At 33.4% G+C, this 14,125-nt stretch overlaps 1 protein-coding gene and 1 long non-coding RNA gene across 15 annotated transcripts; one reads left to right on the forward strand and one right to left on the reverse strand.

The window, feature by feature from the left end:
* Nucleotides 1-447: 447 nt before the first annotated feature.
* Nucleotides 448-5,362, forward strand: LOC126732756 (uncharacterized). 14 transcript variants are annotated; one of them, XR_007659559.1, is made up of 7 exons: nucleotides 448-642; nucleotides 730-904; nucleotides 1,010-1,698; nucleotides 2,758-3,347; nucleotides 3,443-3,513; nucleotides 4,149-4,207; nucleotides 5,132-5,362. It is a non-coding gene; the product is annotated as an uncharacterized LOC126732756 (long non-coding RNA). The 14 variants fall into 14 exon arrangements; XR_007659552.1 differs by having other exon boundaries at nucleotides 2,758-3,513; XR_007659551.1 differs by having other exon boundaries at nucleotides 3,443-4,207.
* Nucleotides 5,363-8,342: 2,980 nt separating this feature from the next.
* Nucleotides 8,343-9,462, reverse strand: LOC126732757 (ethylene-responsive transcription factor ERF071-like). The gene has a single exon (XM_050435753.1). The coding sequence runs from the start codon at nucleotides 9,087-9,089 to the stop codon at nucleotides 8,481-8,483; it is 609 nt and encodes a 202-aa protein (XP_050291710.1). The 5' UTR covers nucleotides 9,090-9,462; the 3' UTR covers nucleotides 8,343-8,480.
* Between the last annotated feature and the right edge of the window lie 4,663 nt (nucleotides 9,463-14,125).

Below are 14,125 nucleotides of genomic sequence, written 5' to 3' on the forward strand. Positions count from 1 at the left end.
TTTATCTGTTGGTGTTGGTGTTGGTATTAGTGTTGGTGAGATACAATTAATTGTTTTTTAGTGTATTATGATTTGAGATTGTGAATTTTTCTGATTGGCTTTTGTGATTAGGGGCCATGGGGCTTGTTTGTTGAGTGGGGGTGGATAGGGGCATCGGGCCAGGGTGAGATATTTGAATTGGAGGAAGTAAATGCACATAGGATGTGTGTTAGTGCAACTAATAAACAATAATTTAATTAACCAATAATTAATTAAGTGAAGCAACTAATAAATAATAATTAATAATTTAATTAACCAATACATTATAAAAGACAAACAAATTAAATTTTTTTAGGCTAAACAACAATTAATAATTTTAAATTTTTTTAGGCTAAACAACCATTAATAATTTTATAATTAATGAAAAAAAAAAGGGTAAAAAATAAAAAATAAAAAAAAAGAAGGCTTGCTACTAAAAAAACACGAGCGATACAGAGAAAGGGAAGGAGAGAAAAAAAAAAAAGCTTGCAATACAGGGGAGAGACAGAGTTCATGCGGCCGGCCATCACCATCCCTTTCCAGACTTAGACCACCGGAACCGGCACCGGTAACCTAAAGGTGCATGCAGGAATTGAGATGCGGAGATAGAGAGAACTACCACCGGTAATTTTTTTTCCCCTTTCTTTCTTAGATCTAGGTATGAAATATGAATTAGTTTTGAGAATTTTGGTTGGATTGATTTTTATTTAGGTATTTGGGATACATTTGGTTTGGATTTTAAAAGAGAAGAGAGAAATTACTGAAAGGATGCGTTGTTAAGGCACAGGGGAGAAAGACAGACATCTCAGGGCCGGTACTACCGTCGGCCTCCAACCACAAGGAAACTTTGTTTCTTCTGCCGTCGTACCGCCAGAGCTATTATTGGGTAGGTTCCTTTGACTCTCTGTTGAATTTTTTCAAGTATAGATTCACCATGCGATCTCGACTGCACTCTTTGTTTATGTTTCTTTATTTATTTCTGGGTTTGTAGGTGGAAAGGCCAAGCCTTTGAGGCAACCCAAAGTCTAAGAAGAATGGGTACGGTTAGGTCTTTTTTTCCCTTTATTGAAATCTCTTGCAATTTGTGTTTCAAAGTTTGTAGTTTTAATGGATTGGTACTTTGGGTTTGATTTTTTATTGACTATTTCTCATTGCGTCATGTGACTTTTTCTCATTTCTCATTTTTCCTTTTTCAGTCGTTTACTTATTTAGTTTCCAAACAATAGTGCCTGTTCATTTTGCGGATTGAACAGTTTCAGTATATATGTTTCAAACCCACATAACTTTTCATCCCTAAAGATGCTGCCTAAACTAACAACGCTTCAATCAAAGCTAAATAACTTCCCTTAAGCGTTAATACCAATTCATTGCTTCAAACACCATTGTCTCTTAAAACCCATATTTCTTCTTCTTCGTTGCACAATCTCAATAAACACTTCAAAACCACAGAAATCCCCACTCAAATCTAGGAGACTGCCTCTCATGGCATTTACAAGGTCTGGGTGGGCATTTACAATGTTTGCTTAGAGGTCGTGTTCTCCTTTTTCTGCAAGCCAACAAATGGGATATTGGAACAGATCAAGATTCAAGGACTAAGATGGTTCCGTTGGAGAGAGGCTACGGTGATTTTCTCTTAATGGGATTTCGCCAGAATCATCTGACTGTTGGGAAGACAATACGGTATGTTGGGTTTGGTTTTTGATTTTGCTATTGCTCTTGCTTTGCTTTTATGTTTATTTCAATTAAATCTTCAAATTAGTTGATAAAGCATTGGAAGTGATGCATATCCGATGTTGCTCATGCAAAGTATTTTATTTAATTTTATTTCTGATTGGTTACCAGGATAAATGAGTGGAAGAGATTAGAAATTTAGATCTTCATAATATGTTCTTTTAGGGGGTCTGTGATCTCTCTTTAGTTCTTAAGATATCACTTGCCCAACTACCTTTGACCATGTTCATAAATTTATATATTTTGTTTGTGTTCATATTTTTGATTGAAAGGTGAATCTTGGGTTTGTGTTTTCCTATCAAATTGAGATAGATCTCTACTTCCTTAGTATTTTTGTACTCTTCTGACAATGGCTCTCCCTCCTCTCATACAAATGGATAGTGAGTAGGCAATTTTTACATTTGAGTATAATACTATTGGATACTTACACTATTGCACATTCTAAATCTAATAGAAATTCTAACTCTCCCATATACCAATTTTATTGTTTATTTATTTTGTTATTAAACTGTTCATCTTTCTTACAAATAAACAATATTGGATGTGATATTGATAGTTTCCTATTTTAGTAAAGCACTGATTCATGGCTTTCATATGTATGTTGCATTCTAATTATTGGATGAAATCTTAAATAATTGTTGATGCATTTGCATCACTTGGATTGAAGGTTCAAAAAAGGTACATTTTCAAGGTATGACTTCTTTAGGTATTTATTTTAAATTTTTGAGAAGATAATCATATTGACAGATTAATAAGGATATATTAGTAAGTGCATATTTCCATAGAGAATGTATATTGAAAGTTTCAAGGAGGCTGAAAATAATGATATATGAATCATTACAATTCCATTAGTCAAATTGTGTTTACAAATCATTACATTTCCAGGTGTTTAAGAAAACTATGATCTATGTTCAATTGAGATGAAGATTACAAATAAATTGAGCAGCCCATTTTAAAAAGATGGCCAACACATATTTGCTTTTGATAATAATCTCTCCCCCTTTGCAGGTTTAATTTTTTTGTTTGTTGAGAAATCTCCCCCTTTGCAGTTGGTTGGCCAATCATTAATTCTATTAATGATTGGATTTAGAATGTCAGGTTAGTTGGGTGATAACATGGTAACATGGTTTTAAGTTGCAGAAGTATCTAACAATGATTTATCATATATATTTTGAATTTGAGGTAATGTAACTACTACAAATGCTTAGTCACATAAAAATATTAATAGAGAAAGACAAAAGGATATGTAGTATGTTATTCAGCTGAAGATATGGCTGATAGGGCTGATAGCAAGGCAAGTTATTCTTTTTGGAAAATTTTTAAATGAGCCAAAAGCAACTTCTAAATTGAGTTCTATTTGTAATATTGCACTTTATGTATATACTAATGTTTCTCCTGTAATTATGTGACTCATATGGATTTGTTGTGCTAGGGAAATCATGGTCCAATCCCAATACTTTTTTGCAGTGCATTTGCATCAAGTAGAATTCATGTATGTAATTTCAGCCAATCTGATGTAGATATGGGAATAAGGAAAAAGTATACCACTAATGCTTGGGAAGCCTAAGTATACCACTGATAATATAGCAGTCCTATAGGTAAGTGCTCTGCTTATAATCCTTTTGGAGATTACTTTATGGGGATATTTAGATTTTCTTAAGAATTTTGATTCATGGGAACTGTTTTTGTTAAGGTGGTGATGTCATTGTTACAAAAAGAGGAAAATGAAGTTTATAAGAGGCCTAAATCTGGGATAAAGAAAGGGTATTTCTTTCCCCATTGTTAGGAAGTTTGAATATGCAAAATATTGATAACCTAATAAATTTTTGTTAGTTATGTTGTCACTTTTGTTCGTGTCATCAACCTAAAAGGTATAAGGTACTGTGATTGATAAATTAAAGTGCTTCTTAAGAACTTTTTATACATTTATTTTTATCCTACTTAGTTTCTGAAAATATTTTTTTCATCTATTCTTTGTTTGCCAATATCTGTTTCTTCCTAATGGTCAAGGTTTCAGTGAGTTATTTGTTAAAGTTATATATTGTGTTGAATTCTTTTTTTATTTTATTTATCATTTGCATCTCTTTTTAAAAAGAAAAGTTTTGCACGTCACTTTTTAAAAAAGATAGCATCCTAAGGCCGTGGAAGGTAATTAGAAGAAGCCAATATATATATATATATATATTTTGGCAGTGTATGCCTAAGTTTTTGTTGGCTTGGTTCCGTATTTCTTTGCCATAGTCAAACATTCTATATATTTGTTTTTGCTTTTTATATTTTTTGTTGGCTTGATGAGCGCAGGGGAAAGTTTCCAAATTCTTATCAAACTTGCAAGATTATGAATACCCACACACCATTTTGATATACAATTCTTTCTCTCTCTCTCTCTCTGAATTCAGTTATGCCAGATTATTTTTGTCCAAGATCAGTATTATGCGGAAGCAGCATGTTGATTCGTGTAAGTTTCAAATAATTTTAGTCACTGATTGCTATGTAAGTTTTGTAGTTTTGGGTTGCAGAATTCGTAATTTTGAAAATTGAATACAATTGCAATTCACCCTATTTGTTTTGGTTATTTGTTGTATTATAAGAACATAATACGTTCACTATGGTGATTTGAAAGCTTTTCCTTGCTTTCAAGAGGTGCTAAATCAAATAAATATAAGACACATTGGTGAGAATCTATGATTCCATTTTGTTTTGGTGAGAATCTGTATCTTCCTAAGAAACAGTGTAACATTTGCACAATACCTCTCTTTGTATCTTCCTAAGAAACAGCGTCCATTTGATTTACGCCATCTTTGTTTGTTTGTTTCTCTACTTTGTTTTTTGAAGAGATTTTTCTTCCCTTTGTTTGTTTATCTTAATGATACATTTTTCTGTGATTATTGTTTCTCCATAAGATTTTTTAATGTTCCAAACCATAAACTCAGATTGAATGTAGGTCTGCCAATAATGTAGTTATGTTTCCCAATTCACCTTGAACTAATGTAAATGACTCTGCCGTTTTTGTTATCTTTGGTCCCAAAGTGGTTGATTTGAAAGTGTATAAGCTGGATGAAGGGTGGGGTCGATGGGAGTTGGAAAAAAAACTTGGGTGATTGAACTTTTGTTTTGGGTAATGATTTTTGTTTACTGATTTCGGCTGAAGAGTTTACTGGGTATAAAAGGAATTGCATTTTCTTCAATGATCAAAATGGAACTCATGTTTTCTTTCTAATATCCATCCATCCTGGCTTCTCTCAAATTTGCTTTAGACCTATGTAAGATAGTACACTTACAAAGTTTCTTATTGAGTTAAAATAAAGGAAGACATTATGAAATTGAGAAGTTGATTTTTAACAGCATAATGTGCTTGCGATTTACTTTTTTTGTTATACAGATCAAAAAGAGTGGTGGATTGGGTTCCAATAACTTTCTTTTTGGGGACCTGAATTTGAAGCAAAGAAATAGAAAGAGAATGTGTAATACAGAATTCAATTTAATTTTCAGTTTCTGTTTTCCATCCTACCTGTTTTGCTGTTTTTGAAGAGTGATTGAAATTGTAGAACTTTGAAATCTGAAAGTGTAATGTTTTTTATACAAAGTTGATTATCTCTTAGATTTTAGTTAATATTCCACTCTATCTGCATAATTACTAGGGTTAGATACTTTAAACTTTTATATTAATGGTAGATAATTGTAGATAGTGTATGCAGCAGCCAATGTGGCCGATTGAAGATACTTATTTTTATTGAGAAAGTGATTTATATATAGATACTTTATTAGTCATTATGAAAATGAAATAATGACTAAAAATTTGCTAAAAATTCTGCTACACCAATAAAATATGGACATCTAATCATGGTTAAAGACCATTTTAAAATCTGTCTGTCAATGATCATATGGAATTTTCAACTTAGTGCTATTTTCCCAATGTTTTTAACATGTGAAAGCAATTAATTGGATGGTGTGGAATAGTAAATGTGGGTATTGTTAGAGAGATTATGATATTTTGTGTGTTGAATGAATGGTCCAAACTCCATATTTTGGGCAAAATTTCAGGTTGAAGAAGGGACATAAACGTGGTATTAATTAGTAGTGCTTCATAAGTAATAGTTATCTTTAAAGTTTGCAAAATGAACCAAATTGATTGCTATGCCAATCTAGACACTAATGTGTCATGAATTTGGCATATTAGCAACAAAATTCTGGAATTTATGATTAATTCTCTTAGCAACTAAACATTGCAACCTTTTTCTTTTTTTATATTTATATTTTTAAATTATTGAAGGAATATCTTTTAAGGACCTTTCCCAACAAACAGATTGAGCATATCTTCCATAAAACCAATTGCTTTATGGACATTTGCAAGATTTCGATAGTTTAAGACTTATTAATTTATTAATCCTTGATAAGGAGGGTATAAAAAAACCTTGAACCAATTAGTTAGAACTTATGAGATTTCAATTAACATTTTCTCTAGATCATGTGTTGATGCTAAGTTATGTCTGTCTTTTAGAAGAACACCCACACATTAACATCATTATCTGAACAATTAACCATACACCCTCTTTCCTATTTTAAGCTGATTGTTTTCTAATTCATAAAATGATCCCGCGCATTGCACGGGTTAAATACTAGTTCTTATAATTACTATGACTTTTTTTTTTTTTTTTTGAGGGGTGGTATGACTTTCATTTGATTTGGAGATTATGGGAAAGTGTAAAAGAAAAAAAGAAATGAAAACCAATAATGATGTTGTCACCTTGCCTCTAACGTTGATATCCCAGTCTGTAAAAATTCTCAAACAAAAGGTTTTAGCTGAAAATCTTCAAACAAAAGACCTTGACCGGCCCCAAGTTTGAATCTTGGTCCCGTCCTTGGATGTGGATGTAATAACCTGATGGTCAACTATGTTTGCTCTTTTAAAGTTTAGAGCTGTAATTCCGTTTTTGATAATTACAAATTAGTAACAAACAGACAACGACGAAATCAGAAATACCAGGGAAGGCTGCGAAGCAAAAGCTGCAAAACGTCTGCGTCCAACATTGGAACCCCATTTGACCCTCTTTTTCTTCAATTCTCTAATTTGCTTAGAATAATTGATAACGATATTTTATTTCTACTTTTTAATTGAAAAAAAAAAAAAAACGTATGTATAAAAAAAATATTTGTATACAAAATAAATTCCTACTCTAATGACTCAGAAAAAAAAACTCTCATTCGACAATTCTACGCTATACAACACCCTATTTAATTTATACAATCATATCATGCTAAATGTTTCTATTAGAGTAATTGCATTAGTCTAATTAAATTTTTTCAACTATTTTATATTAAAAACTTATTTTTTATTTTACACAATTACTTTTCAAAATACTCACATCAGTTCATCTATTTTAAGATCTATTCTATTTAAATAATAATATTTTTAAAAATTTATTATTATTATTTTATATTTTTCTTTTGTTCCTATCTCTTTATCTTTTCTTTTGTACCTATCTCTTTATCGTTGTTTTTTTTGTCCTTATCTCATCTCTCATACCAATTTGTTGTCCCTCTTCGTCTTCTTCTTCTTCTTCTTCTTCTTCCTTTCATGGTCACTTCTTCTCTTAGATTAACTCTCCTCCACAAGCATCTTCTTCTTCTTTCTCTCATGGTTATATCACCTCTCCACCACAAGTACCAATCTCCACCACAAGCACCACAAGAATCAAAACCCACAAACACTGACTCCGTCGACCCACAAGCACTGATCTCCGCCACCAACACTGATTCATAAGCATCCAAACCCATTTCTGTCGACCCACAAACTTTGATCTCTGCCACCAACTCCAATCCACCAATCCACAAGCGACCAACATCAACACTGATCTCTCTCTCTTTGTTGGTTTGTCCATGTACGTGTTTGTATATCTCTGTGTTGATTTGTCTGTGTAGATGTGTTTGTGTGGGTGTGTTTGCATGTATTTGAGGAAAAATAGGATGAGGAGAGGAGAAGTTTGAGACTAAGTTCATTTTGCACACGAAGAAGAGAGAGAAAAAAATGTGCGAAATTGTGAAATTAATAAAATAATAGTATACACAGCTACGGTAACTGTAGCAAATGTATAAATATTCACAATTTTATAAGGATTGATGCGGGAAGTTTTGTGACTTAATTGTGTAAAATTTATCTCTTTTTCTATTATACAAGAGTGGGTGCGAATGCTTTTACGAGAGAAAGTATTCTTTGTTTCAGGTGTATGCTTCTTCCCACTCAATGGTGGCTCCAAAATTTTTTCTAGGGAGGTCAATGGTGTCTGAGTTAGGAATAATTCGGAGAGAAAGTTTATTTATCTATTTTGTTTAACGAAGAAGCAATTTTAACAGTAATACTATTTATGCAAAACTTTCATAATAAAATCTAAGTAGTAAATTGTTAAAGGAATGTAAAAAAGTGATGTCAGTTATGAGTCTACATCAAAACCAATTACAACATACCACTTAATTTTTATTGTAAAATTATTGTGAAAGTAGCACTAAGATAATTATATTTATTTCAGTTGAGTTTAAGCAAAATTTAGGTTTAGGGTGTTCAAATTTTTTATTTAAGGGTCAAAAAAATAAAATTTATAAATAATGTTTATTTATTTATTTTTGGGGCCAGGTCAAGGGTTCAAATCAACCCCATGCTCCTAGTCAGAGCTGCGCCTAGTCAGAGCTGAGTGGAAGGAAATATACATTCAAAACTAGGTATATTTTCTCTATTACAGGGTGGGGTCATTGGCGTTGTCAGGCCAATCCATCATCCATTGTTCAAGTTCCTTCATGGTAATCCCATCCAAAAGCTCGTTCTCTTCATCACTGCTCTCTGCCACGTCTTTCACAATCTGTGTATCACTCTCTGCCATCATCTCCACATTAACATTTGGATTAACCTCCTGAGCTTGTTCATCATGCTGATCATCTCTTTCAACCTCATAGTCTGACAATGGGAAATTAAGCTTGGCTCTAGGTCCACGGAACTTGATGGCAGCCTTATCGTAAGCCCTGGCAGCCTCCTCTGCGGTCTTGAAGGTGCCAAGCCACACCCGCTTCGCTTCCCTCGGGTTTCGAATCTCAGACGCCCATTTCCCCCACGGCCTCTGCCTCACTCCCCTATATCTCTTCTCATTGTCATCCTTCTTCTTCTTCCTAGTGTTGCTGGCCTCACTGGTTGAAGGCAATGATGATGCGGCAGTACTACTACCCTGGAGTGCTTCTAGTATTTGAAGCTGTTGTGGGGTGTGAGTATCAACCCCATCGGTGATCACGTGCTTGAAAGCTGACACCAAAATGTCGTGCTCTTCTTCCTTTGTTACTCGAATATGATGCATATTTGCACGAATATAATTAATACGATACTATAAGCGGTTTTTGGACAAACTGAGCTTTGTATGACAAAAATTAATGCAGATTGGAGGTGGGCACGTTGCCTTGTGTTTCAGCATTCGATTGCGGAGGAGCTGGGCAAGTGATTTTGGTCTATATATAGGGTCTGTTTGGATAAAATTTATTTTACTGAAATTAAAAATTGAAAATTGAAAACATTATAACAAAATAATTTTTAAATGTGTGAATAGTGTCGTGAGACCTATTTTTAATAAAAAAATTGATAAAAAATGAAATTTGTGGAACCATAAACAATGTACAGATATACTGTTCACGAAAAACCAGTCAAAATGGTGCGGCTACTGTTATATACAGTACATAAACAGTAACCGCTTGTGAGGAGGCAAAGCGCGTGAAAAAAAATAATAAAAGAAGAAAACACAGAAATGGAACTCATGAAAACGCAACGCTCTATCCAAACGAGCATATTGAGGGTTGGGTCATGGGTGGGAAGGGGAGTACACGTGGCTGTCACCTCATACGCAGTGCTTACGCGGAGGTCATTTCGCCTGAATTTTTTAATACGATACGTGCCAGGCTTTTTATCCTGTATGGCACGTGCATGGAGCTCGTAGAAGAGGATATAATTGTTCCACGTGGCTGTTGGGTCCAAAATATCTTTTTTTTTTTGGGGTAAAAATTGGGTCCCAAATATCAAACACCATCTTGCAGCAAATGGGTGCATTATGCAAAGGTGGGGTAAGGGATGTTGAGTTCATTGGTTACTATTGCAGAGACGCGATATGGCGAGACGTACAGCTGGAACTCCAAAATCCAAATGATACATAAAAATATTTGGCTAGCTAGTTAGTTGCTTCTGGCTTCTGCACAAGTGAACTTAATTCCCAACTTTTTTTAAAAACATTTTCCATAAATTGAAATGCAACCATTACATGTTTCTCATTTCATACAGGCAAACAAACAGCATGCTTTTTTAAGTAGAACATCTACTACAGTACTGATCGCCACACAAAAACAATGATCCATAGCGCTGTCATAATGTGACAGCATTCGCATTTTTTATTGAATGAGGTGACAGCGTTCGCATTTGCTTTGCAAAATATCAGGCTTGTGCAAATTAAGTAGCGCATTTTTATTTCAAATATGCCTAAGCCAAAAAAATCATCAACAGTAGATAATTACCAATCAATTAGCAAAAATGTTATTTAATTATGGTGTTTTCTAGGAGCATACACACAGGCTTATGCAAAGAAAAAATCACTTTTTATCATAATTCTAATATGTTCAACTATAGGAAAATAAATTGTAAATCCTTTTGTAATTGATAATCTACTACGTACTCACCATCGACAACTTCAATAAATTGTAACAAATGATGTGGTTTTAGAAGACTCGAACAACTATTATGTAAAATAGCATAAGAGTCCAATATGCATTAAAACACCCATATTGACTTATCTACAGGGTAGCAATGTTATTTAACTATAGTGCTTCTCTGAAAGTATTTTTAGAACATTATAGTTTAGGTAAATCATTTTTTTTCTCTCTCTCTTACAAATGCTTGAGAGATGTCTCTAAGATTTTCATCTTAGATCACTCCGTACGATGCATAGGAAATCCATTAGATTCTCGTTGCTGGATCTTGGATGCAATTTGGATCTCATCGTTGGATTCTTCAGTGTTGTTTAGATGGTAAAGGTGTGGGGGCTAACAGTTTGGGCTAAAGTCATTTCATGTTGGTGGTGTTGGTGGTTTTGTAGGTGGGCCCGCCACCGACCTTCATGTGTGAACAAATTAGACCCCCTTCTCTTTTCCCCTTGACCATTTCATTCCACGGTATTTCTAGCTTCTCTCTCTTACACTTTCATTCCCAAGTCTCTCGCGCAAAAAGAACTCTCTTTTGTCGACGAGTGAGACTTTATTGTGTGACTGTTTGCAGTATTTTAATATCATTAAATTCAGCATTTTTTTAATAGTTTAACTTTTTAGGATATTGAAAAATAGACTATATTTCTCATTTTTAAAATTGTTGAATAACCAATGCTTGAAGTCCAAGCTTTGTTTTAATTTAAACTCATTGGAAAATAATTTTTACAGTACTGTTCAACTTTGTAATAACTAACCAAAAAAATTTCTTGCCCCAATTTAACATTTGCTTGAACCTCCTATCTACTTTTCAAAACATATTTTTCACATACATACATCGAAAGAAAAGGTTACGATAGCAAGCCCCTCCCCAGCTAGAGAGCTCCCGGGACAAGGGGGCGGCAGTCAACTATCCACTCTCTAGATTCATATTAATCAATATATCTTTTGCGTTTTGCTAGTTTGCTAAGTAAGCTCACTCTACCATGGAACAACAAAGGCTGGAACAACAAAGGCTAGATCTATTCCTGTAAAAAACTAGGGGTGTCAATGTTCAACCCAACCCGCGAACACGACACGAACCCAACAAGGGTTTTTTTCGGGTTAGGGTTGGGCCTTAATGGGTTTGGGTCATAAACGGGTCAACCCAAAAACGACACAATAAGAAATGTGTCATAAGCGGGTCAACTCGCGTAACCCGCAATAAACACAAATAAATTGACGTGTCAAACCCGAAATGACCCACTTAACACAATCCGTTTAACTCGTATAACATATAAATAATTATTTTATTTTACATTTGTCAAATACCTTTTATATACATAATATATTTTAAATTAAAAAATAGCGCATTTTTATTTCAAATATGCCTAAGCCAAAAAGAAAATATCAACAGTTGATTATCAATCAATTAGCAAAAATGTTATTTAATTATGGTGTTTTCTAGGAGCATACACACTGGCTTGTGCAAAGAAAAAATCACTTTTTATCATAATACTAATATGTTCAACTATAGGAAAATAAATTGTATATCCATTTGTAAGTGATAATCTACTATTCACCATTGATAACTTCAATAAACTGTAACAAATGATGTGGTTCCAGAACATCTATCATGTAAAATAGCATAAGAGTCCAATATGCATAAAAACACCCATATTGGCTTATCTACATAGTAGCAATTAATGTTATTTAGCTATAGTCCTTCTCTAAAAATATTTTTAGAACATTATAGTTTAGGTAAATCATTATTCTCTCTCTCTCTCTCTCTCTCTCTCTCTCTCTCTCTCTCTCTCTCTCTCTCAAATGCTTAAGAGATGTCTCTAAGATTTTCATCTTAGATCACTCCGTGCCATAGGAAATCCATTAGATTCACGTTGCTGGATCTCAGAAGCAATTTGGATCTCATCGTTGGATTCTTTAGTGTTGTTTAGATGGTAAAGGTGTGGGGGGCTAACAGTTTGGGCTAAAGTCATTTCATGTTGGGGGTGTTGGTGGTTTTGCAGGTGGGTATTTAAACATATAGACACACCACACATACTTGTTCTAGTACCACATATTTTATAAATTCTCTAAATTATTTTATTTGTCAGTGTTGGAGTTATTGTATATTCCCACCAAAAACTCTGTAAACTTTCAATTTGGAACAATTATTAAAATATAAACCCACTTCTTTTCCTTCTTTGCGTCCATATCACAGTCTATAATATATTTTTATCAAATGATGCTATTAAAATTGGAGTTTTTTTTTTTTTTTTTTTGGCACTTCTGTGTATTAAGAAAAATTAAGTTATTTAAACTATAAACTAGGAGATTCATTTTATTGTGAATTTAAAATTCAAAATAACATGCAACACATTGATGAGGTTACCATATTGTTTTAGTCCTAAGGCTCGGTCATTTCTTTTTTTCTTTTTTTTCTTTTTTTTTTTTGGATAGTTAGGAGAGAAGGGATTTAAACTTGAATATTTTTGTTTGAAACACTAATAAATGTTAACCAATGCACTTTGAAAAGAATTTCCCGGGCTAGCGCTTTACCCCTTTGTAGGCCCACTTGACGCAAATAGTGATTAGTCTCTGGTTAAAAATCTTGAGGATACACTGTGCGAGAGCAACAACAACAACAATAATAATAATAATAATAATAATAATAATAATAATAATAATAATTGAGATATAAAGCTCTTAGATTTATAATGGTCATCATCGTATGCTATACTCATACTTTCTTTTTTTTCTGGCTTAATCAAAGATGCTAAATCCATACTAAAAGATGTGCTAGGAATGGAATTGGGAAACCATTATGTAGTAACAATTGAATTAAGTGACATAACTCACTTCAGAGCATGCATGAGACCAGGCCAAAACCTTGTATGAAGAAGATAGAGTGTGTATTCTTTTATCGGTGCAATACACTTGTGCGTAGTGTCAGTACTTTTGGAACAATGGCCTGGTTGCTTAGCTCCTACTGGCTGTTGAAAAGGTCCAAGATGTCCAAACCAAATGCACAACCTTAAACATGTAAAATTGAGGGTCCGTTTAGTAATGTTGTTCTAGGAACGTTATTTGTATTTTTTGAAAATTTGTGGGTGAAAAAGTGTGTGGAAGTACGTGTAATGTTGTTTAAAAATTAAAAACATGTGTTTAAACATATGTGCCAAACGGGCCCCAAGTTATTGCAAAATCATGGATCTCATAGTTCCAATTCAAAAATTGAGCTACTGTCATTCTGGGCCCACCACCAACCTTCATGTTTGAACGAATTAGAACACACACTTCAACCTCTCTTTTCCTCTTGATCATTTCATTCCCAAGTTTCTCGCGCAAAAAGAACACTATTATTGACTAGTGAGACTTTATCGTGTGACAATTTATAGTGTTGTAATATCATTAAATTCAGCATTTTTTAATAGTTTAACTTTTTAGAATATTGAAAAATAGACTATATTTCTCATTTTTAAAAATGTTGAATAACCCATGCTTGAAGTCCAAGCTTTGTTTTAATTTAAACTCATTGGAAAATAATTTTTACAGTACTATTCAACTTTGTAATAACTAACCAAAAAAATTTCTTGCCCTAATTTAACATTTGCTTGAACTTCCTATCTACTTTTCAAAACATTTTTTTCACATAAATATATCGGGAGGAAAGGAT

Source organism: Quercus robur, chromosome 6, assembly GCF_932294415.1.
Source record: "Quercus robur chromosome 6, dhQueRobu3.1, whole genome shotgun sequence".
NCBI lineage: Eukaryota > Viridiplantae > Streptophyta > Magnoliopsida > Fagales > Fagaceae > Quercus > Quercus robur.

Coding starts and splice junctions, on each gene's coding strand:
- LOC126732757 (XM_050435753.1), bottom strand. CDS start 9,089: ATGCATCATATTCGAGTAACAAAGGAAGAAGAGCACGACATTTTGGTG.